This window comes from Andrena cerasifolii, chromosome 15 (assembly GCF_050908995.1).
Source record: "Andrena cerasifolii isolate SP2316 chromosome 15, iyAndCera1_principal, whole genome shotgun sequence".
Taxonomy (NCBI): domain Eukaryota; kingdom Metazoa; phylum Arthropoda; class Insecta; order Hymenoptera; family Andrenidae; genus Andrena; species Andrena cerasifolii.
The window spans coordinates 10119379-10140917 of NC_135132.1; the positions used below are offsets into that span (position 1 = coordinate 10119379).

General features: G+C 44.7%; 3 protein-coding genes across 6 annotated transcripts; 2 read left to right on the top strand and 1 right to left on the bottom strand.

Annotated features, from left to right (window-relative positions):
• Positions 1 to 92: 92 nt before the first annotated feature.
• Positions 93 to 8403, top strand: Elys (AT hook containing transcription factor 1 homolog). 3 transcript variants are annotated; one of them, XM_076828533.1, is made up of 6 exons: positions 93 to 429; positions 565 to 942; positions 1006 to 1303; positions 1738 to 7059; positions 7128 to 7203; positions 7417 to 8403. In XM_076828533.1, the coding sequence occupies exons 1-6, from the start codon at positions 400 to 402 to the stop codon at positions 7598 to 7600; spliced, it is 6288 nt and encodes a 2095-aa protein (XP_076684648.1). In that variant the 5' UTR covers positions 93 to 399; the 3' UTR covers positions 7601 to 8403. The 3 variants fall into 3 exon arrangements, with proteins under 3 accessions (XP_076684648.1, XP_076684649.1, XP_076684650.1); XM_076828534.1 differs by having other exon boundaries at positions 7128 to 7199; positions 7417 to 7650; XM_076828535.1 differs by lacking the exon at positions 7128 to 7203 and having other exon boundaries at positions 7417 to 7650.
• LOC143377354 (uncharacterized) lies at positions 8327 to 11239 on the bottom strand. The gene is made up of 5 exons (XM_076828536.1): positions 10858 to 11239; positions 10708 to 10770; positions 10509 to 10626; positions 10285 to 10441; positions 8327 to 10211 (listed from the first exon to the last, which is right to left on the bottom strand). Exons 1-5 carry the CDS (start codon positions 10913 to 10915, stop codon positions 9585 to 9587), a joined length of 1023 nt encoding a protein of 340 aa, XP_076684651.1. The 5' UTR covers positions 10916 to 11239; the 3' UTR covers positions 8327 to 9584.
• Positions 11240 to 16825: 5586 nt separating this feature from the next.
• On the top strand, positions 16826 to 21494 carry Mgat1 (alpha-1,3-mannosyl-glycoprotein 2-beta-N-acetylglucosaminyltransferase). Of its 2 annotated transcripts, none has more exons than XM_076827557.1 (11): positions 16826 to 17157; positions 17408 to 17535; positions 17626 to 17713; positions 17797 to 17948; positions 18026 to 18256; positions 18650 to 18788; positions 18862 to 19090; positions 19158 to 19262; positions 19825 to 19915; positions 20008 to 20178; positions 20247 to 21494. In XM_076827557.1, the coding sequence occupies exons 2-11, from the start codon at positions 17431 to 17433 to the stop codon at positions 20358 to 20360; spliced, it is 1425 nt and encodes a 474-aa protein (XP_076683672.1). In that variant the 5' UTR covers positions 16826 to 17157; positions 17408 to 17430; the 3' UTR covers positions 20361 to 21494. The 2 variants fall into 2 exon arrangements, with proteins under 2 accessions (XP_076683672.1, XP_076683671.1); XM_076827556.1 differs by having other exon boundaries at positions 16827 to 17157; positions 17608 to 17713.
• Positions 21495 to 21539: the final 45 nt, after the last annotated feature.

Genomic DNA, 21539 nt, shown 5'->3' on the forward strand with positions numbered 1-21539 from the left:
TTTATCGAAGGAACATGCCCCTGGCGGGCACACAACCGGCATAATTATCAACAATGCGCGTTCGAAATTAACTGCGATTGGTACTGCGATGCAATTGGTAGCCCTTGTTAACGTACTTCGCAGTTGTATAGTTGCGGTTTTAAAATGAACGCACGAGTGGCGAAACGAATTTAAATTAAAACCGACATTTCCCAGCGTGTTTCTAAATTACGTCGTGTCCCGGATACTCTATCGAACGATACATTCAACACACGCGATTGACGTCGGCGTCAGTCGGCTTCACAGAAGCGTAACCGAATCATTGAAATTTGGCGGCAACATAACCTTATGGTGACCTTAGTGGAAGCGTTTATAAATGCTCTCATCCCGTTCGCTCTATCTTAATACTGCATATGAAACATGAGGGAATTAGAAGAAACCGGCTGCGAGGTAAATAATCGCGCCGCCAGTCTCCTCCCTCTCGTCCAATATTTACCGCGAGTCCACATGGCTGCGGTACTTGTTTATGTCGACGATAAAAATGATGTCACTTCTAACTTTAACAGCGATACTATTCTTCCATAGATTCGCAGCATCGTAGATATACGGCACTCCGTGTCAAACCGTTTAAACAATGCCGAAGGGGACGATGGCGGATCGCCTAACGGTTCACACATGTACAGCAGCCTCGATAGCCCCAACGGAGGACTTTTGAACGACGCCTCGTACGCTTGGCTCAGTTATGGCTGTCACCTGGTGGTTATAAACGCGAAGACCGGCGAGAGTACCAGTTCGTGGACCTTCCGAGGGAAGATCACCTGCGTCTGCCAGTTCCCTGCGCAGTCCGGGGAGTTGCCGCTGCTCCTCGTAGGCTTGGACAACGAAGCCACGAGGATTAAGGACTCCATGGGTTTATTGTGCGTCTTCGATTGTACTACTTCTCACGTTCTGAGAGCCATTAGGGTATGTGTTTGGAAAACGTCGTAGAGTATTCGATATTGGATGCTCATGCAATTTGTCTCGTAGATGCCAGCAGGCGTGGAACAGGTTTGTATCGTGTCTGGCGGCGCGGAATGGGAGGAGTTCAACGATAAGAGGCCGGACAATATTCTCATGCAAATGGATGGGATAGCTTGTGTAGTCTTACGCAATCTTCATCATCTAATGATTGACCTTCAGAGGTCCGCCTGGGAGGTGCCTGACTTGTCTGTTCTAATGGACGAGACTTCCCCGGCGGAGATAGAGTTTTTAACGACGAAGGACTCTTTTCACAGAAATCAGTCGAATAAGAGTAAACACATGGCTTGCAATTTGTTGAATCGACGTGAGGAAATGTCTTATTACACGTTTTTCTATAACACTAGTTTACAGCCATTTTGTGCAGTAGATGCCAAAAAAAGACGTCACATATTTCCATCGATTTCACCCGAACTACTGACCCAATTTGAAAATTTTGTAATACAGATTCGTTGGTGATTCATTTATCTTTAATTTGAGATAACTTTCGACCATATCGGTCATTCGCAACACGAGATATTCGCAATTAAGTGGGACCACCTTCTTGACAGACAGGTAAAAAGTTCACCTGTCGATATCTCAAAAACGTATGCGTTGAAAATTTTTAGGCCTTATTTTCGGAATCAGCGGGCCATTTTGCATAAGAAAAATATAATGGCATCTGCTGCACAAAATTTTTTTATTTTGTAAACTAGTGTAATTCTTACATCGGTGTATGTAATCGCGTTTGTACTTTTACAGGAATAGAGAAGCATATTGGATTTAACAGAGAAGAGTTCGAGTCTGCTGCTTTCTTAGACGAGAAGTTAACGAACACCTTAATCAGCTCGACAAAGATCGGCTGCTTGATATCGGGGTGCTTAGGTAGAGTGATAATATGGCAGAACGACGGCTCCGTAGGATGGATCAGTCTGCCCGTCGATGAAACCATGATAATCACGCATTTAGCGTTGTTAGAGCCGACCGATGATCCCAGACCTTTCTACTACCTGTGGGTGGTTTTCCAAGACGAGTCGCTTAAAGCGCCTCCTCTCTTGAGAATGTTCGCCTTGCTGTTCGAGAGGAAATACTGCGACAGGGGGACCAATTTGTACTTTAATTTGGAAGCCGAACCTAGCTTGAAATTCGAATTCGAATTAGATCCGCAGGACAGAGTCGTCAGTTTATCTACGATCGAGAGAGAAGTGAATCCAGATCAGGCGGAGTCGGAGTCTAAACGGGGCGAAGACAACTTGCTGCTGATCTCCACTGCCAATCGGACGTTGCTCTTCGACTTGAATCAGTGGTACAAGGAACAGATGCCTCAGACTGTCGGCGAATGCAAGAATCCGAACAGTATACTGGCTCTCTACAATACGACGTATCGCAACATGGCGAGCAACGAAGTAATCAGCTGCATTTATATTCCCCGTACGTTGCAAGAATTCCCAAATAACAGCTTGAGTTTGTCGGAGGAGTTGTTCTATCCGAATTCATTATCGCTCGAGTGGGTAGAACTGAGCCTCGCCAAGCTAACATTCTGGTTGGCTCGCGGCGTTCAGGCAGAACTGCTTCGTGAAATGGCTCTTGCTGGGCCAATCGTGTTAACTCAGCCATCCGAAATGTTTCACAAGTGTCTCTCCGTCGGCCTGGTGCCTTTCAACACAGAAGTCTCCTTCTCGAGCGACCACAATATCCAGAGAGACATGTTGCTGTCCCTCTGTTTGGAGCAGCGCTGGGCAACCTTCCTGATAAGATGCGCGAAGGAATGGTCGGACGGAAGCGCTGCGTACATGTACCCAAGTTTCTTGAAATGGGGCATACAGCGAGCGTCGTCTATAAAGATGATAGCAGATCGCCTGTGCGTGCCGTTGTTCGACCAATCGGGGAACAATATCGGGGAATCCGAAGTGAAGACGCTACGCTTCTGTTACCAACAGCTAGAGTGCCTGTCTAACGTGGTGGCGAAGCTGCCTTCCGAGGCCAGCAACATGGTGAAACAGCGAAGGGCGCTTAAACGAGTCTCCATGTACTTTCAAGTGCTCCTCTGGTTTTACGACGTAGGCTTGCTGCCGGAATCGCAGGAGCTGGAGGGAGGTCCTCTGCCGTTGTCCCTCGCGCTGAAAATCCCGTATCCTTATGAGAAGTTGTTCGGCTTGTACAGGGAGAAAAGGGAGTCTGTCTTGGACGATAGGCAGAGGGACGAGAGCGAAGAAGTCCTGTTTATAGACGAGCTAGTAACGCGCGAGTGTCCTGCTCTGAGCTTGCAGTGGGAAAGGGAAGCAGGAGATACGTCCACGAATGGTTATTACCCTCCTTCTTCGTTGCAGTCGCTGCTGAGAAGCTACTTGACTGACTGCGATCAGGCGGAGTCGAACGAGATCGAATGCAAACATCAGATTACCATTTACCTTCTGATGGACCTAGCCATGCTGCTGCAAGGATCCTACCCTGGCATAGATCAACTGATCAAGTATCCTTCGTCGTTTAAAATGAGCCCGAGCCTCATAAAGCTCACTCAAGCCTTCTGGCTCCTCGACCACGAGGATTATCACGGATTCTTGGACATGATGACTGGCCAGTTGGTCTGCGACTCTGACGTCAAAGACTGGCATCATAAACTGGTGCTGAGAACACTAATCCGGAACAGTCAGCACAAGCTGGCTCTGACGTATCTGCGCGTGAGGAAGCCCCCTCTGTCATCCGTTCAGGATCAAAGCGCGCTGATCGGTCTGTCGGTGGAGCACGGCTTGGTTCAATCAGCCTTCCACCGCAGACCGCAGTCCCACTATGCGCAGCTGTTGCTGTGCTTCTTCCAGGCCTGCAAGACTTACGACAAGCTCGGGGACATATTGCACCTGGCTTTAGACTCGGAGGAAGAAGAGATGTTCGTCAAGTTCTTGGAAGACTCCAAGTCCGAGGACATGCGTTTGCTGTACTACTTGCAACGCTGTCGCTACATGGAAGCCAACAGCGGGAGCCTGACTGGACGGCACAGCATGATCACCTCGAAAAATATGCACGTCGATGTGCTGAACGCTTACAATCTGACTCTGCCAGACGTGGTGAAGAGGTTCTCCGCTAACATAGGTAAAGCGAACTTAGACGCAGACGTGGAAGGAAGGTATCCCAGACCTATGACCTATAACAGGAGTTGCCAGCGGACGTGCAGCATTTACGAAACTGTTATCAAGAAGGCGAGGGAGACCTACGCCAGGGGAGAGAAGTCTGTGATCCCTTTCATCACCGCTCCGTGCACCACGCTTAGGCTCAACGACGATCGCGTGAATATAAACTGCGTGATGTCCCCGAAAGTGGTGCAGGCCAATCGGAAGCGCACATTGGACGAGGTGCAGGACGAGGAGGACAGCGGAATGAGGACGCCGGACAGAGCGAAGCGCAGAAAATTGCTGGACGATGGAGAAGCTGCTCTGAACGCAGCGTTCAGTACTCCCTTGGTGAAGCGCAAGGTGTGCAGCAACCGGGACATGCCAATTGAGACTCCGCACTCTATCCTGAAGATCCGGCAGCTTATAAGGAACTCAACGTCCCCTACTATTAGCACCTTGCAAAGTGAAATCATAGACAACTCCGATAAGAAGATCAATCGACAGATACGATTCAGCATCGGCCAGTCGAAGAACAACAGCTCCCACGGCGATCACACTATCTCTAAGCTTAACGTCTCCGGGGGAAGCGAAGAGGTGTTCCTCAGTCCTCAGTCTATTACCGAGAGCGCAGTCTTGTCGGAGAGTAGTTACACTTGCAAGAACGTGTACACTGCTCGTCCTAGACCAAGCCTCAGAAGAACTTGCTTGCAGGCATCCGCAGAGTTGGCGCAAGACAAGAGTTCGACGAACTCTGGCTTAGCTGGCACGCCCACTGAGGACTGTTCCAAAATTTCGACAATGGTCACGCCCCAGTCATCGAGGAGGTGTACATCGATGCTTTCCTCCACGATCTACTCTCCTGCAATACTTTCTCCGGACAGCAGCTTTGAAACCAGCCCTCCTTTAAGAAGGTCCAACGAACTAGATCCACCGTTCATATTCGCTAAGCAGCAGGATACTTCGATAAAGAGTTCCGTGTTTGAGGAATCGCTTGCTGATGTCGATGAGCCGATGGTCGTAGACAAGGAAGAGGAAGTCGTCGAATTAGAATCGTCTCGCGAGGATAGACAGCAGACAGAGGTAAATAAGCAGAATCATTTGCAGTTGAATAACAGCGACAAACTAAACGAGAGCGTACATAGTAAATATAAGAATGGAGACATTTCGAAGAATAATCTTTTGGGAGCTTGTTACGAACAGGAGAAGGATACTAGCTGCGTGGAAAACAGGGATGAAGTCGACAATGAGGAGGAATTTAAGAGCTTCTCTAATTCCATCGAGAACAACTCTGTTGACTCGGAACGCAGGGAAAGTCGCTCGTGGTGCCATCGCGAGAAGTCCGTGAAAGGTCTCGCTAAGAGTATCCAAGACAATACAGACCTGAGAAACGGGGAGCACTTCGATATCACCGATGACGAGTCCTCGAAGAGTGGAGACGAAATGGTACTAGCTCTCGACGAATCGGATAAGAAATTACAGCACCCGTCGAAGATGTCTCCGGCGCACGTGGACAACGTTTACGGCGCCTCGAACATCACTGACGACGAGTCTGATTCTAGTATAGACATAAATGAACCCGACAGGAAATCTATTGCACCTCCGAGTGTCGAGAAAAGCGTGCGCAAGGAGCCCAAGTTCTCGATAATGGAAAAGAAAAATGTGACAGAGTACAGGAAAAGGTCGATATTTCTCGACAATAACAATTCTGATGCGAGGGAAGAGGAAGGAAAGCCAGTCCAAGGTTCCCCAGAACGTTTAGAGCCTAAAGGCGCTGATACTTCAAACACAGAGGCAGAACACTCGGCTGTTAACGAGAGCGTTACACCGAAGATGGTCAGGTCCCGCAGAGCTTCCTCAGTAGCGAAAGAAGCGAGCACTCCGCCCGTGGTAAGTTCGCCTTCTAAGGTCGCTGGGAAAACTCCGAGGTCCAAGCGAGCGAGTTCATTGGCCAAGGAGGTGCTGACCGCCTCTATTGCGGATGAAAGTGTGAAGCAAACGGGCTCGTCTGGATCAGAAGGGACCTCTTTGTCAAGGGGACCTAGAGGTAGGCGAGCCTCTTCTCTAGCAAAAGACAGTCCTTCTGCGGAAGATGAAGAAGCCAAGGTATCGGTAAGACGAAGCACAAGACGCGCTACCTCTGTGCAGAAGGAACTACCGGAGCCAGTGAAGCCTTTGACGAAGAGCAGGAGGACGTCGTTATCAACCAGTTTCATAATGGACAACGAGGATGAGAAGGTGCAAGTAGACACTGTGAAATCAAAGGCAAAGAACTCAACTCCAGGTGAGAGGAGACCAAGTATATCGAGATTAGCTAGAGAGTCTATAGGGACTGAAGAAGTGGAAGAACCGAGCGTGGTTAAGCCAAGGAGGCGCTGTAGTTCCGTACCTAAAGAGACTGTGGACGTAGCGAAAAGCCTGAGGTCCAGCAGCGTGGCGAGGGAAATTATTCCAGAGGATTCTGAATCTCTAGTGATGACTCCGAAAGGAAGACATTCTATAGCCCCAGCAGTGAACAGCCCAGCTGCGAATACGCGTAGTCGCAGGTCCTCGATACAATCCATACCAGAGGAACTCGAGGAAATTCTGAGTGTACCGCTGAAAGAGAGAATCTCAACTGCGGGCAACAAGAAGCAATCCGCGCAGAGCTCTAGGCAAAGAAGAGCCGCGAGTGTTGAACCGTTGCCAGTAGAGGCAAAGAGGAAAACCAGAAACACTCGAGCTAAAAGCATCCTCAAAGAGACAATAGTGGAGGAGGAAGTGGCGGAGGCTGAAGACCAAGCGAAGGTTTCTAACAGTAAAAAAGTTCCTACAAGAAGAAAACGCGCGTCGTCGGACGCGGCTATCCGTGAAATAGAAGATAAAGCTGTGCCGAAGCCTAGGAGGAATCGAAAGACGAGCACGAAGGAGGAAGCAGACGATAAGTTTTCATTCTCACAACCGGACAGAACAAGCGAGCCACCGTCGGATCAGAAAGGTAAACTGCGGTGGTCTGTAAGATTATTTATTCTTGCTGAGTTGCTAATACACTTTGAAACTTTCTAGCCATCGGGGAAGTGCCCAGTTATGTGTTCTCACCGCCCCATACCAGATCAAAAACTGCCGCTCCTGATCATCGTAGGTGGTTACTTTTCAAATAGTTTAATTTCTCCTGTCGCCAGCACTGCTTACTTTCCGCTGCATCTCCGCTGCTCTGTGCCCTTTTATGCTCGAAGCTTGGCATACATCCGCTAAGAATTATACGCTTTCGTTCTGCTGCGCTCATAGGCTCTTATTTCCCCTATCGAGCAATCGAAAACAAATATTAAATACATTCCATGATTTCCGTTCGCAGGGGAATAATAAACTACTTCATCCCGAATCTGAGCGAAGGCGAATCGGAGGAGGAGGACGAAGAGCAGCGCATTGTACAGAAAACCTCGCCAGTTAAAAGACCAGGCACTTACAACCGCGTAGCTACGAATCGCTTGCGAACAAAATTTGTATTACCTAAAAGGTCGCACAGTACGGCAGATTAAATGCAACTTCATGGGATTTTCTTTTCAATTCTTTTTGTTTAAATGTACATTGGATTCGTCCAGTAGGAAGCGAGTCAGAGATTACGATAAATGGGACCATGTGAAATGACGACTTCGTCGTAAAGGCGCGAGTCATCCACGGTGCGGGATTAATTTTCTATGTGTGGTTGGATAGGGGCGTGTGTTCTGCTATTAATTCAGCATGCTTGGTGTAGAGCCAATTACAGTAGCTGTATTTTATCAGAGTGATCCTATACAACATTAGTAGTTCCAAATATATGCTAACATAATATTTTGCAAAGAGCGTAGCTCGTAAGCTCAACATGCCTTATCGTACAGATTATTTTGTATAATCTATAAATTGTGTTTAACCAGTTAACGCGATGCTGTGCACTTCGCACTTGCAAGGAAACAGAACACCTTTTTTGTTCTATCTTCTTCACTATCATTAGGTTTCTCCGAACGCGTAGACAGCTGTATGTACAGAAACGTTTTGTTGGCCCCACATTCTCCGAACATTGAAGCAGTAGAGTGTTTGGGTAATGTATTACATCGAACGAACAATTAATACCATGCTAATTGTAAGAATCATTACTTTTATATTAACGGTCATCAAGTCCACTTGTTAGGTCGATCATTCTATTCCCTTTTCTTTCGCAATAAGTTCATGGAATGAATTATTGTATCGCGTACTAACTTCTAGGGGGTTTCTGATGAGAACATGTATTATAACTTTGTAAATAATTTATTAATATACCCATGTATAGCTGTATTCATACAATAAATGTAAAAAAGAATTAATACATATCGCTAGCGAATAATTTCCAAACACCGTAAATAACAAGTCATTGAGTTTAAATACTAAAGCGGTATTAAGTAATACTAGAAATCAACTGCCGAATACAATTCTTACGCAGATTAAGTGCATTGCTGCGTGTAACGTGATCTTTGAATTTACATCTTCCGAACTCTTCGAACCAAGCCGCTCAGAACGTCGGAAAGATTCCTTAACGTATGCGCACACTTTCTCCTGCATCTTCGAACCGTAAGTTTATCGAAAAACACGCATTCATAGCTTCGCATACTTTCAGAATGGATTTTCTTTTGCCTTTCTAATACTTAACTCCGTCTGGTAGAAAATCAGTGTTATTTAATGTCATCTTTGGCAGTTATTCTTTGTTCTGCGCCTTGAGTAGTTGCAAAGAAACAGTTTCCTCCAAAAAGCAAGCACAATTTTCTCTTTTTGTATACATATATATTAGATCTATAATAAATTCTATTTATTAGAGAGCGTATATCTATACTCGATTAAAGTTTGTCTCAATTAGATCATTTCATTTTGTATTCAGTCTAAACGGTCGATCTTTGTACATTGTCTTTTGCTTATTCGATACTTGATTATTTCATTTTATCCTTAATTCTGATTGTCTAGTCTGCTATTCGTTTTTGTATTCCATAAAAATCTGTACCTTGACATATAATGTATAATATATACATAGATATATCATTATATTTGGATTCAATACGAATGTACATAGAAAAAGGCAGATCTAAGATTTAGGACGGTGTGACTTGTTACTCGAAATGTTAATAAGTTTTATCAGTGGCGTACTTAAGGGAAAAAGCCCAGGATTTTTTTTTCAAGGATGAGGCCTTCTGGGCGGGGGCCCTTGCGGCCCGTTAAATCCGCCACTGACTTTTATGCATTCGTTGATCTTATTTACACCGTACCCTTCCAAAAGGCACATTCATCTTCACCCTACGCGAAGAAATATTGCTTCCACAAGTTCGAAAATTTAATTACTCCAGAGGAGAGATAAGAATGGTTACGCTTTAAGTATGTTTCCGAAGTAAATCTTGCGTCGAACGACAAATCTAAACGCTGCTACTACTTCCAAGTAACTTACGTTATTTCCTCATGGCAACAAAAGCTTTCTTTCCATCAAAAAGTGCTCCTTATCAAACGAAACCTATCCTAATTACCTTACTGCTGTTTGCAACCATCTTTCACTCGGCGCTTGTGCTTCTCCTCGTGAGCCTGCGACGGAGATTGCATTTGATTTCTTCGTTGTCCTTGTATAGGCATGTAGCACGGAGCATCGTCGTTCATAAGTTCTTGCGGCGGCGTGGGTAACGCGTACGAAGGGCTGACAGTGCTGCTCGAACTACTCGAGGTGTGTCTATGTGCATTTCCGTTGTAAGTAGGATCGATAATTGCCGCCACATTCGGTACTTCTCTTACACTCTCAACAGGCTCGTCCAGCGTTTGTATTTCTTCAGGGTCCGAGTACTGCGGGTAGTTTAGAGTGTGCTGCATTCTGCTCTTAGTCGGCGTAGCCTTTAAGTCCAGCTTATCCGGTCTCTGAGGCTTCTCAGCTAAATTCTGCTCTTCCAGTTTCTGAAGCTGCTGCCTCTCCAACTTTCTCTGCCTCGCCCTTTCCCTCGCTTTCCTCGCCTTCGCGCGCTCCTTGTCCTGCAGCATACGCGCCAGCTCCGCGTCTTGCGCCTCCATCGCGATCTTTTGATCCAGCAGAACTTGCTCGTCCACAGGCCCCTCGTGATTGTCCACGGCATTTTCTTCCTCCTCTTGCTGCAGTTTTCTTGCTAGTTCCTTCGTTCCATTAAGAGTTTGTAAATAGAAATTTACCCATATGACGTAAACCTAGTTTTCCGATCATAAGTACCTCATCTTTCCTCAGACGTTCCATCTCAAGCTGAGCCGCCTCGTCGTCCAATCTCAACTGCAATCTCATCTGTTCCTGCAACTCCCGTTCTTTCAGCCTCTCTTCCCGTTCCAGAGTAAGCGCAACTTGCTTCGCCACAAGCGCATCCTTCTCCTCCCTAAACAGACGATCGTTTCATGAAAACTTGAAATCGACGACACGTGCAGTTGAGAATATATACTGACTGCTGTTGAACGTAGCTCTGATATTTCAGCGCTTCCAATTCCTGCTCGACGCGAGCCCTCGGCAGGTCCTCCCTGACCTGGGCGTTGCGAACCTTGTTACCGGTGTAGTGCTCTTTGACTGAGAAACGCAATACGATAAAGAGGACTCGTTAGAGAAACTCGGTAGGATTATAGAATCACTGTTGTGTTCTATACTTACTTTCCTCATCCTGAAGCCGATACGCCAGTGCTCCGTCCTCGTGCACCAACCATTCTCGACATACTGCGACATTGTCAAATGAGTTTCTTTATTAGAGATGCCAATGTAATGAGTAATGACAGGAGGCATCTGAAAAAGCGACTGTCGTACCCTCGTTTACCCGACCAGCCTTCGGCAGCGTGTCCGAGCTCAGCGCAGATTTCGCCATCTCGCATTAGACCTCCAGCCCGCGGAGCAGACGCTTGAGTTCGGCGAATTTCCTTGTTTACAACGACCACCTTACGATAGCCATACGCTGTTTTCGCTCCATCTTGAACAGCAGTGAATAGACTTCCTGTGTGTGTGCGTGTTTGGCGGCGTACTTTCCAAACGTGTGCATTTCTCTCGCCGTGGTGTGGGTAGGGAACGTTCCCAGGGCGTATTCGAGGCGTAGTATGAAACGTGAGTACGCACACATGGACACGTTTCCATTCCAGGCGTCGTTGAATAGTAGTAGCGATGGGTATCGGTCGCTCGTGCAGCGGGTAACGATACTTCGCTACTGTTCTGTGAGGGTTGGTTATTATTATACTTGGGAATTGGGGAAGATTGGCGGGACTTAAAGAAAGAAAGAGGAAAAGGAAGATATATAGGGAATATGGGATTTTGATTGCTTTCAAGCGGTCATTTAGGTGTCGTCGAGGAGCTTAAAGCAAGCTTTTCCGGGGACTGTGACGGGCAGTGGCGGATTTAAGAATAAAGGCCCAGGTGGCTAACGTTCTGAGAGGCCCATGTTTTGGAGGAAAATGAAGAGGTACCTTCGTGTTTGGCAATTTCAGAAAATTTTGATACTTAGTGTACGTGAAGGTCCTCACTCAGACATTAATTTCCCAAAGCAGTAAGGCACGCTTTTCAGCCAAATTCGAGAAAATCGATTTTGAATTTCGAAATAAATACGCGTGCATCGTAGGCGCTTGAGTAGCACGCGCGCTGAGGGACATCGTTGCTTCTTCGTGAAATACACAATGGTTCAAAACGATACCTATATTCGCTTTTCTTTATTTTATACTTTTAAGTTCCCTTACAAATGTTTCTCACACCATTCGTGGAAAATACTAGTGGATCCCCTGGAATATCTTTGTGCATGTCATTGTAGTGTTGATGGAGTAAAATAATAATATTGTAAAACGTAGACTCGTATTTATTAACATTTTCGAGTTGTTCGTTCGTTTATATCCATCGCTACTCGCGACAGTCAATGCAGGAGATGTAGTGGTAGTATTTCTAGTAAGGGTAGTAAAGTGGTAGTAAGGCGAGCGTACTCACGTCGAACGTTAGTGAAGTGGATAGTAGAGTTCCTGCTATTAGTGTCAACTCTTAAAGCGCATGCACGACCTGCTCCCGATAAATTGCAACGTTTCTAGCAGAAGTACAATGAAACGAAGTTTTGTATGTTTGATAGAAATGTGAACAACTATCTGATAAAATTAAAAAGAATTATTAAGTGTTAAAAACTCCTAGAATATTTCAATTACATCCACGATATTATTTAAATTAATCTGAAGAAATTAATGATTGTACTGAGAATATTGTAAATAGAGTAACATAGCTTAAGGGGGTAGACACGTCACGTGACCTGGCCGATTCGGCAGGTCGGTATTACAGCATTTTTTCCTGCACAGAAATGGTAATACCGATAGATCGACGATTACCCGGTGAACGCGAGAGGGAGCTGTTTGCTATTTCTGTATTCTATTCTGAATAAGGAAAGAAATTCTCAGCTGTTCCGTTATACTTATAAAAATTTAAACGGAAAGTCGGCTGGTACTGTAAACGTAGAAAATTCATTGTACATTTCAATTACTTGTTTGAAACATTTTATGTTTCCGGTAAGATTTAATATTAATTCCTACCACTCGTAGCACTGTAATCTTATTTTAGAATCAGTCGGTAACGTTGGGTGCGATACGAGAAGCGGCCAATTCAGCAACTACCTACTCTGAAATCTGTTGAAATGCTGTGCGTGTGTGCGTGCTTGTATATGTGTGAAATGTTTAGAGTTTAGAGTGTGCCAGTGCGATGTAACTAATCTCACATACTGTAACTAGAGCGATTATTAATCGTGTATATTTCTGCATTACAGGTAAGGAATTTTTACATAGAAGACGTTAAACCGGCTGCATTTTCGACTGGGTTCATTGATATGAAATTTGCACAAGATACTGCTTCAGCCGAACCCAGACCTAACCCAGACCTTTTTTTTTTCTTTTTACGTGGAGAAATCCCTAACGGATACCCCTAACCCTCACCTAGACCTTTTTTTTCGTGGAGAAATCCCTAACGGATACCCCTAACCCTCCCCTAACCCAGACCTAACCCAGTTACACTTGTAACATTTCATTGTATTGCATTTCACTTATTTGAATAAATTGCAGCTAAGTGGTAAAAGAGTTTTTTTATTTAACGAGCTCTACTTACTCCTTCCTATTCCAAATCCCATATAAAAGACATGCTAAAAAGAACACTTAAAAAGATCCTTCCACGCAGAGTGGTTTTAAAAATCTACGCATTAAAGCACTACTTTAAATATGCCATTCACTACTCTCAAACTCTATCGACTTTCGCTCAAGGCTTCTACTTCTCTCCGAAGACGTTACTTAGTGCCACCTCTTTCGACATCATGTTCTCCTGTTACAAAGCCCAATTTTGTGCGTTCTGAAAATTTTTGCCAGATTTTGGCCCAGGTATCAGGAGAACATGAAGCGAACAGAGGTATTCTGAATTTCAGCTTCGAAGGCATCCTCGTTTCTCTCTCCGAAGACGTTACTTAGTGCCACCTCTTTCGACATCATGTTCTCCTGTTACAAAGCCCAATTTTGTGCGTTCTGAAAATTTTTGCCAGATTTTGGCCCAGGTATCAGGAGAACATGAAGCGAACAGAGGTATTCTGAATTTCAGCTTCGAAGGCATCCTCGATTCTCTCTCCGAAGACGTTACTTAGTGCCACCTCTTTCGACATCATGTTCTCCTGTTACAAAGCCCAATTTTGTGCGTTCTGAAAATTTTTGCCAGATTTTGGCCCAGGTATCAGGAGAACATGAAGCGAACAGAGGTATTCTGAATTTCAGCTTCGAAGGCATCCTCGATTCTCTCTCCGAAGACGTTACTTAGTGCCACCTCTTTCGACATCATGTTCTCCTGTTACAAAGCCCAATTTTGTGCGTTCTGAAAATTTTTGCCAGATTTTGGCCCAGGTATCAGGAGAACATGAAGCGAACAGAGGTATTCTGAATTTCAGCTTCGAAGGCATCCTCGATTCTCTCTCCGAAGACGTTACTTAGTGCCACCTCTTTCGACATCATGTTCTCCTGTTACAAAGCCCAATTTTGTGCGTTCTGAAAATTTTTGCCAGATTTTGGCCCAGGTATCAGGAGAACATGAAGCGAACAGAGGTATTCTGAATTTCAGCTTCGAAGGCATCCTCGTTTCTCTCTCCGAAGACGTTACTTAGTGCCACCTCTTTCGACATCATGTTCTCCTGTTACAAAGCCCAATTTTGTGCGTTCTGAAAATTTTTGCTAGATTTTGGCCCAGGTATCAGGAGAACATGAAGCGAACAGAGGTATTCTGAATTTCAGCTTCGAAGGCATCCTCGATTCTCTCTCCGAAGACGTTACTTAGTGCCACCTCTTTCGACATCATGTTCTCCTGTTACAAAGCCCAATTTTGTGCGTTCTGAAAATTTTTGCCAGATTTTGGCCCAGGTATCAGGAGAACATGAAGCGAACAGAGGTATTCTGAATTTCAGCTTCGAAGGCATCCTCGATTCTCTCTCCGAAGACGTTACTTAGTGCCACCTCTTTCGACATCATGTTCTCCTGTTACAAAGCCCAATTTTGTGCGTTCTGAAAATTTTTGCCAGATTTTGGCCCAGGTATCAGGAGAACATGAAGCGAACAGAGGTATTCTGAATTTCAGCTTCGAAGGCATCCTCGATTCTCTCTCCGAAGACGTTACTTAGTGCCACCTCTTTCGACATCATGTTCTCCTGTTACAAAGCCCAATTTTGTGCGTTCTGAAAATTTTTGCCAGATTTTGGCCCAGGTATCAGGAGAACATGAAGCGAACAGAGGTATTCTGAATTTCAGCTTCGAAGGCATCCTCGATTCTCTCTCCGAAGACGTTACTTAGTGCCACCTCTTTCGACATCATGTTCTCCTGTTACAAAGCCCAATTTTGTGCGTTCTGAAAATTTTTGCCAGATTTTGGCCCAGGTATCAGGAGAACATGAAGCGAACAGAGGTATTCTGAATTTCAGCTTCGAAGGCATCCTCGATTCTCTCTCCGAAGACGTTACTTAGTGCCACCTCTTTCGACATCATGTTCTCCTGTTACAAAGCCCAATTTTGTGCGTTCTGAAAATTTTTGCCAGATTTTGGCCCAGGTATCAGGAGAACATGAAGCGAACAGAGGTATTCTGAATTTCAGCTTCGAAGGCATCCTCGATTCTCTCTCCGAAGACGTTACTTAGTGCCACCTCTTTCGACATCATGTTCTCCTGTTACAAAGCCCAATTTTGTGCGTTCTGAAAATTTTTGCCAGATTTTGGCCCAGGTATCAGGAGAACATGAAGCGAAAAGAGGTATTCTGAATTTCAGTTTCAAAGGCGTCACCTTTAAAGTTACGAATCGAAGCTGCAAAGGTTTGGAATTTGGATAGGAATATGTAAAAGGTATTTCTAAATAATAATACAGTTCTTTTCAAGTTTTTCCCACTTTATTTGCAGAAAAGGCTTTTACAGTGTTACAATAAATTAATATAAGTATGTAGAAATGAATGCTGATTAATATTGTATTATTATTAAGTATAAAATATATAATTTCACTTCATTTTATGTATAAAATCACTATCAGCTTTCCATCATTTGTCTCACGTAAAGTTCCTCAATCCTGTCTACCGAGAAATGTTCCCAAGGTTAATCTGTAACAAGAAGAAAATATTTTTAGCAATCTGATTTGTCTATTATAGAAAATACAACAAATAGATTTGTCTATTATAGAAAATACAACTAATTTCAGGCAAAACATATAAAGAATATAATTATCTTCCTAATTTAAGACAATTCCCCTTTATTTCATGTAAAATACATCTCAACGCTGTACAATTCTACTAACATCCTTAAAACGTGTAACGAAACTTCCCAACGTTCCCATTCATGCTAGCTTTCTTTTACGAAAGGGATAATTTATATTGTTAGTAGATGGCGCCACTGGCGTATACGCCAATTTCGAAACCTGAGGGAGTACGCTTATTAATAATTCTAACTAGATGCTCCAGTTCTCCACGAAAAACAAATTACAATAATGATCTCGAAGATAATACTAAAAGATTTCTTACAAAGTTGACAGTTTTCACAATTAAACCTCTGTTTCCTTCAAAAGATGTTTTAACGCTGTGTTTTGTAAACAGCTGCATTAAAGCAAGTCGTTTGTTACTACAATCTTAAACTTTAATTAAGAAAGAAGTTGGAATATACATGTGTAACAGACAAGACGCTATAAGAACGAATGGCTCCAAAGAGAGCCGAAAGAAAGATTATCGGTGCCCACTCAGCTTAATTGCAAAAAGGAACATCTTTTCTTCCTTAAATAATACACCATAATCGCAGTAGCTCCTCTTAGAGTGTTGATTCAATTTTGACCTTTACGGCAGACACGAAATATCCAACATCTATTTTAATTATATTTTTTTCTGAAAATTCCAAAGCCGGTTCAACCGGTCTTTTGGGGAATAGTGGAATTCGAAAACCGGTTTTCTCAAAAGTCGGTTTTTGTATAAACCCTAAATGAACGTATGTCTTCGTTGAGCGGACGCGGAAAACGCACATAGGCGTTCAGCGACTATAGTAAATAAATGCGACTAGAAGAGACCCGCACGCGGTGACCGTTCAAATTTTCAGCACCCAAAGGTTTAAATTACAATAACACACCCTTGCGCTACAGAGAAACTCTAAAACTACTACAGTTCGAGGATAACTGAAGCTAGCAAGAAACCTTTACGTCCTAGTATCCTCGAAAATCTCTACCCATCGAACAATTTAAAAATCTTCAAGGTGAATTAAAATACTGCCGTGGGAGGTGTGGAGGAGCAGCGCACGCTGTCTACGTGGCTCCACCGTACGGTCGAGATCAAGGTCCCTCGGGGATGCTTTTTACAAAGGGAAAGCCGCGCTTTCCCTCTCGCAGAGATTTGCCCCGCGTCCGCCGTGCAGCTAAACGATGGAGTCCGTGGCGCACTGTCAGCTCGCGAGGCTTCGTTGTTTAGCGTAGAAACCGCGCTCGCATTACCATACAGCCTCGTCTCTTATCTGCGCGTGCAAACGTCGACACTGAGGCACCGCCGCCTACGTGTACGAAAATGCACGTCCTCTTCTAGCGACACTCGGCCAGCGATTACGTGGATATCATAATGGTACGTAACCTTTCTTGCGTCAAACGAGATTACACGTCTCCCCTGCGATCCGCTCGTTGTTCAATCGAATTTCACGGCGGCACGCGAACTTCCAACGCGGGCGCTCAAAGTGGCAGGGCGAGAAAATCGAGATGCACGGGGATAATTTGTTGTTGTAGGATCGAGTTCTTCATGGGAGATCCCGTGCTTTCAGTTCGGAACGCAGCGCATCGCTTTGTGCTCTATCTCATTTCTTATTTTTATTCACCAGATGAGGTGACACCTGGTTCTGCCATGCGGAACAGGTCAGTCAGCGTTATCTTTGGCACTCTCGTCTTATGGGGTTTGGTTACGTACTTTTTGATTTCTGATCAGCCGGAGGACAAGGAAGGAGACACGGTAAGCACTGCGAGCAAGATGTTTCGCGCCGATAAAGTAGAGTTGGTAAGGATGATGTGTTGTTATTCTTAGACTAAAGTGTCCAATCAGATCGTTAAACTGGAAAGGAGAGTGAAGCAGGAAATATTATTGAATCAAAAGCTCCTCCAAGATATTAAGGAGGATAAACAGCGCAAAGGTACGTAACCCAAACCTCGGAATCTCAAGATGTCAGAAGCTACAAGGATTCCATCTGTAACAGCTATTTCTTTACACGAACAGGGAAGTTGGTGACTGCGAACGGAAGAGCAGATGAGAAGCAAAAGGACGGTGACCATGTTGACCAGAAGAAAGTTCTTCCTGAAGAGGAGGAGAAGGATAGAGAGAATAACGATAAAAATACACAGGCTTCGCAGGCGAAACTAGCTCGTTCCGTAAAGTATCACAACCTGCTCGCTAGCACGTTTAAAATACAGCTGGTCGTGACCTCGGCGATTTTTATTCTGTGCAGAGCGAAACCTCCAACAATGTTCCTACGAGAAGAAAGCTACCAGACGGATCTCCAGTAATAGCGGTTCTGGTGTTTTCTTGCAATCGTATAACTGTACAAAGATGTCTCGATCAGTTGATCAAATACAGGCCCAGCGCGGAGCAGTTCCCGATTGTCGTCTCCGAGGATTGCCAGCACCGTCAAACCGCGGATGTGATCGCCAGATACGGAAATCAGATAATGCACATACAAGTATTACATCGCGCTATTTCTTATCAGTCGATTATTTAAAGCAGGCTTGGGAATTAATAGTGGCGGATTTAATAGGGCGGCCGATAAGCAGTTGCCACCTGGGCCCCATCATTTTTTTTCCTTATTATTATATTGAGCCCGTTTTCAGAAAACTACCGCTTCATTTTCCCGAAAAATGGGCCCCTCACAACGTTTGCTACCTTGACCATTTTTCTGAAATCTGCCACTGGGAATTAAGTGCTTTCTTTTTCGAGCTTTACGGTCGTCGCGGGGGCCAAGACACGCGGCAGAAGAAAGAGGGCGTTGCTTCTGAAAATCGGCCGAAAAAAGCACTTAATTCCCAAGTCTGGTTTAGAGTTTGAACAGCCTGGTAAAGATTGAAATGCATTCCAGCAACCTGATCAATCAGATATCAAAGTGCCGCCGAAGGAGAAGAAGTTTAAAGGGTATTTTAAGATTGCCCGCCACTACGGTTGGGCTCTGGATCAAATGTTCTTTCAGCTTGGATACGATACTGTGATAATAGTCGAAGGTAGGCAACGCGTTCCATTATCGTTCACTCTGAATTCCGTCGAATTGTTTAACGCTTGTACATTTCTGCGCAGACGATTTGGATATAGCCCCAGATTTCTTTGAATATTTCCTGGGCACCTACCCTCTGCTAGTGTCCGATAATTCTCTGTGGTGCGTGTCAGCGTGGAATGATAATGGTAAAGCTGGCTTGGTTGACGAGAATGCAGCGGACGTTTTGTATAGGACAGACTTTTTCCCTGGACTGGGGTGGATGTTGACTCGTCAGTTGTGGGCGGAACTTTCACCGAAATGGCCCAAATCGTGAGTATCCTTATTTTTGCAAGCCCGTGCAAGCTTCGATTCATCGTTCTTCTTTCTGACGTGATAGCTACTGGGACGATTGGATAAGACAACCGGAACAACGTAGGAACAGGGCCTGCATCAGACCGGAAATATCTAGAACGAGAACGTTTGGTAAAACTGGCGTGAGCAAGTGCGTTCTTGAATTCACAGATAAAGCGACGCGGAAAACGAAGGATAGGGTGTCCCTTATGACTTTTTCTTTAAATTTAAGGTCCCCTGATTTATTTCGCTTTGGTGTGGTAAATATGTGCGCAAAAATTTCGGCCCGATCAAACAACTCTAAACCCTGCCTCAAGAGGCTCAAAATTTCGAACGAAATTGCGCTCTTGCAAACAGCTGTTTTCTTAATATACAAACCTGCATGTATGCAAAAGTATGATGGAACTAGAGTTGGAACTATCTATTATCGATATCTTATCGATAATAATAAGTTTTGCATTTCTCCAGCCTTTGGACACTGTTCCAAGTGAACGATTATTTTCTAAAGGTAGTCTGGGTTAGGCCAAAAAAAAAATACAGTATATCGTAACTTTAAGCTTCTTGGGGGAGAGTTCATAATAATCCGAAATTTTACATACTTAGCACACCAAAAGAAATAAAATTAGCGGGCGTCCTAACATTTAATCCCACCTTCAATTCTAAGGGACACCCTAACTAAGGAAATACCTATTTAACTACTATGTTCTTTGCAGTGGAATGTTCTACGAAAGGCATTTAAAGTACATCAAGCTGAACACCGAGTATGTGTATTTCACTAAGATGAACCTGACATACTTACTAAAGGTACGAAGAGTACAGCGATTGTATTAGATACTGTCCGATGCGCTTCCGGAATTTTACCAAGAAATCATTGCCGCGTTCCCCTCGGTTCGCAGGACAATTACGACATAAGCTTCGTCAACCAAGTGTACCAATCGACAGTGGCGAGTTTCTCGGAGTTGAAGAACGAGAAGGTGATGGCGTCAGGGGCAGTGCGAATACCCTATTACACTCGCCAAGCGTATAAAAACACCGCCAAGCAGTTCGGGCTGATGGACGACTTCAGGGTAATTAATATACTCGCCGGTCCGTAGAAAGACTATCAGCATTGCGAAATAATTCATTTCTGACGCAGAGCGGTGTACCTAGAACCGGCTATCGCGGGGTAGTCACGTTCTTCTACAAAGGGAGGAGAGTGCATTTAGCGCCCAGCGCGAATTGGAACGGATACGACATCACCTGGAGCTAACGAAAGATCCCGTAGACCGTACGAGTTAAAAAGAATTGCTTCCACGACGTTCGTCGCGAACTGAGCGAATAATATTTTCATTACACGCATCGCGAACGTTCGTCGACTTAGAAAGCTGTCTCGACTCCCTCGGTTCCTTGTCGCAGGAACGTGAACCGACGAGTCAAACGCTTGTAATCTTTCATGTAGAGAATTTCTGAGCGAGACGAGTATTGCTACACGATGCGTGAGATTTGCATAGTGCCTCAAAAATCGTACCCACCATTCGTACTAGTGCTACGCAGGAGTGGACTTTGGGAAATCGGGACCGCAGACGTTAACTTTCCTGAAACAAGCACGCGGTGGATGTAATTTAATTGGCGGAGACATCGCGATCTGTAGCAGTCCTATCTGCGTAGCACTGTGCATTGAGACGCAAAAGGACTGATAAAAGGGACTAGGATTATTCGCGCAGCCAGAGTTCAGCGGCGCCACTGCGCGCATACCTTCTCTTCCATTTTACTTAGCGTTAGGCAGAGCGATGGTTAACTTGAATCGACGGGACAAGTTACTATCTCTTCCAAGAATGTTCAAAGACTGTTCGATATTTGTTTGGAGGCCGCAGCTGCTTCGGAGCAGTGGTGTCTCTGGCGGTTTCGCGTTGCGCGATTAATCTAGGTCCACCATAATGTACATAATGTTTATATTGTATCAAGTGCATAGTTCGACGACAGGCGCGGTTTTTCCACTAATTTTATTCCCTTGCTTACGTTCGAGTTACTCAGGCGCGAATGAAAACCACGAAGATAGGTAGAGTTAGTCCAGAAGTGACGTTTTCGATTGGCTCTGCGCTCCCCGTGCTTTGCTCACGGACTACTGAAAAGCTGAACGGTGGGAATTCGGTAGATCGCGGACTGGTTTTAAGGCCGTCGCGCATTTCGGCGATACGAAGAGAAAAGTTTATAAAGAATCGATGACCGAAGCTCAGCGACAATTAATTATTATTATTTTCTTCGCTTCGAAATCCGCCGCGGCCTTTATGCGGAATTGTTTGCAGAGGATAAAAGAAGCTACTGATCCATGTCAACTTTCGATTTCTTTATCGTTCGACGGTAAAGAAACGGTCTATTAATAAAAAAAAAAGAAGCATAAGCATTTCTGCCTCAGATGAAACTTACTAAAACGACAAGTGATATGGTT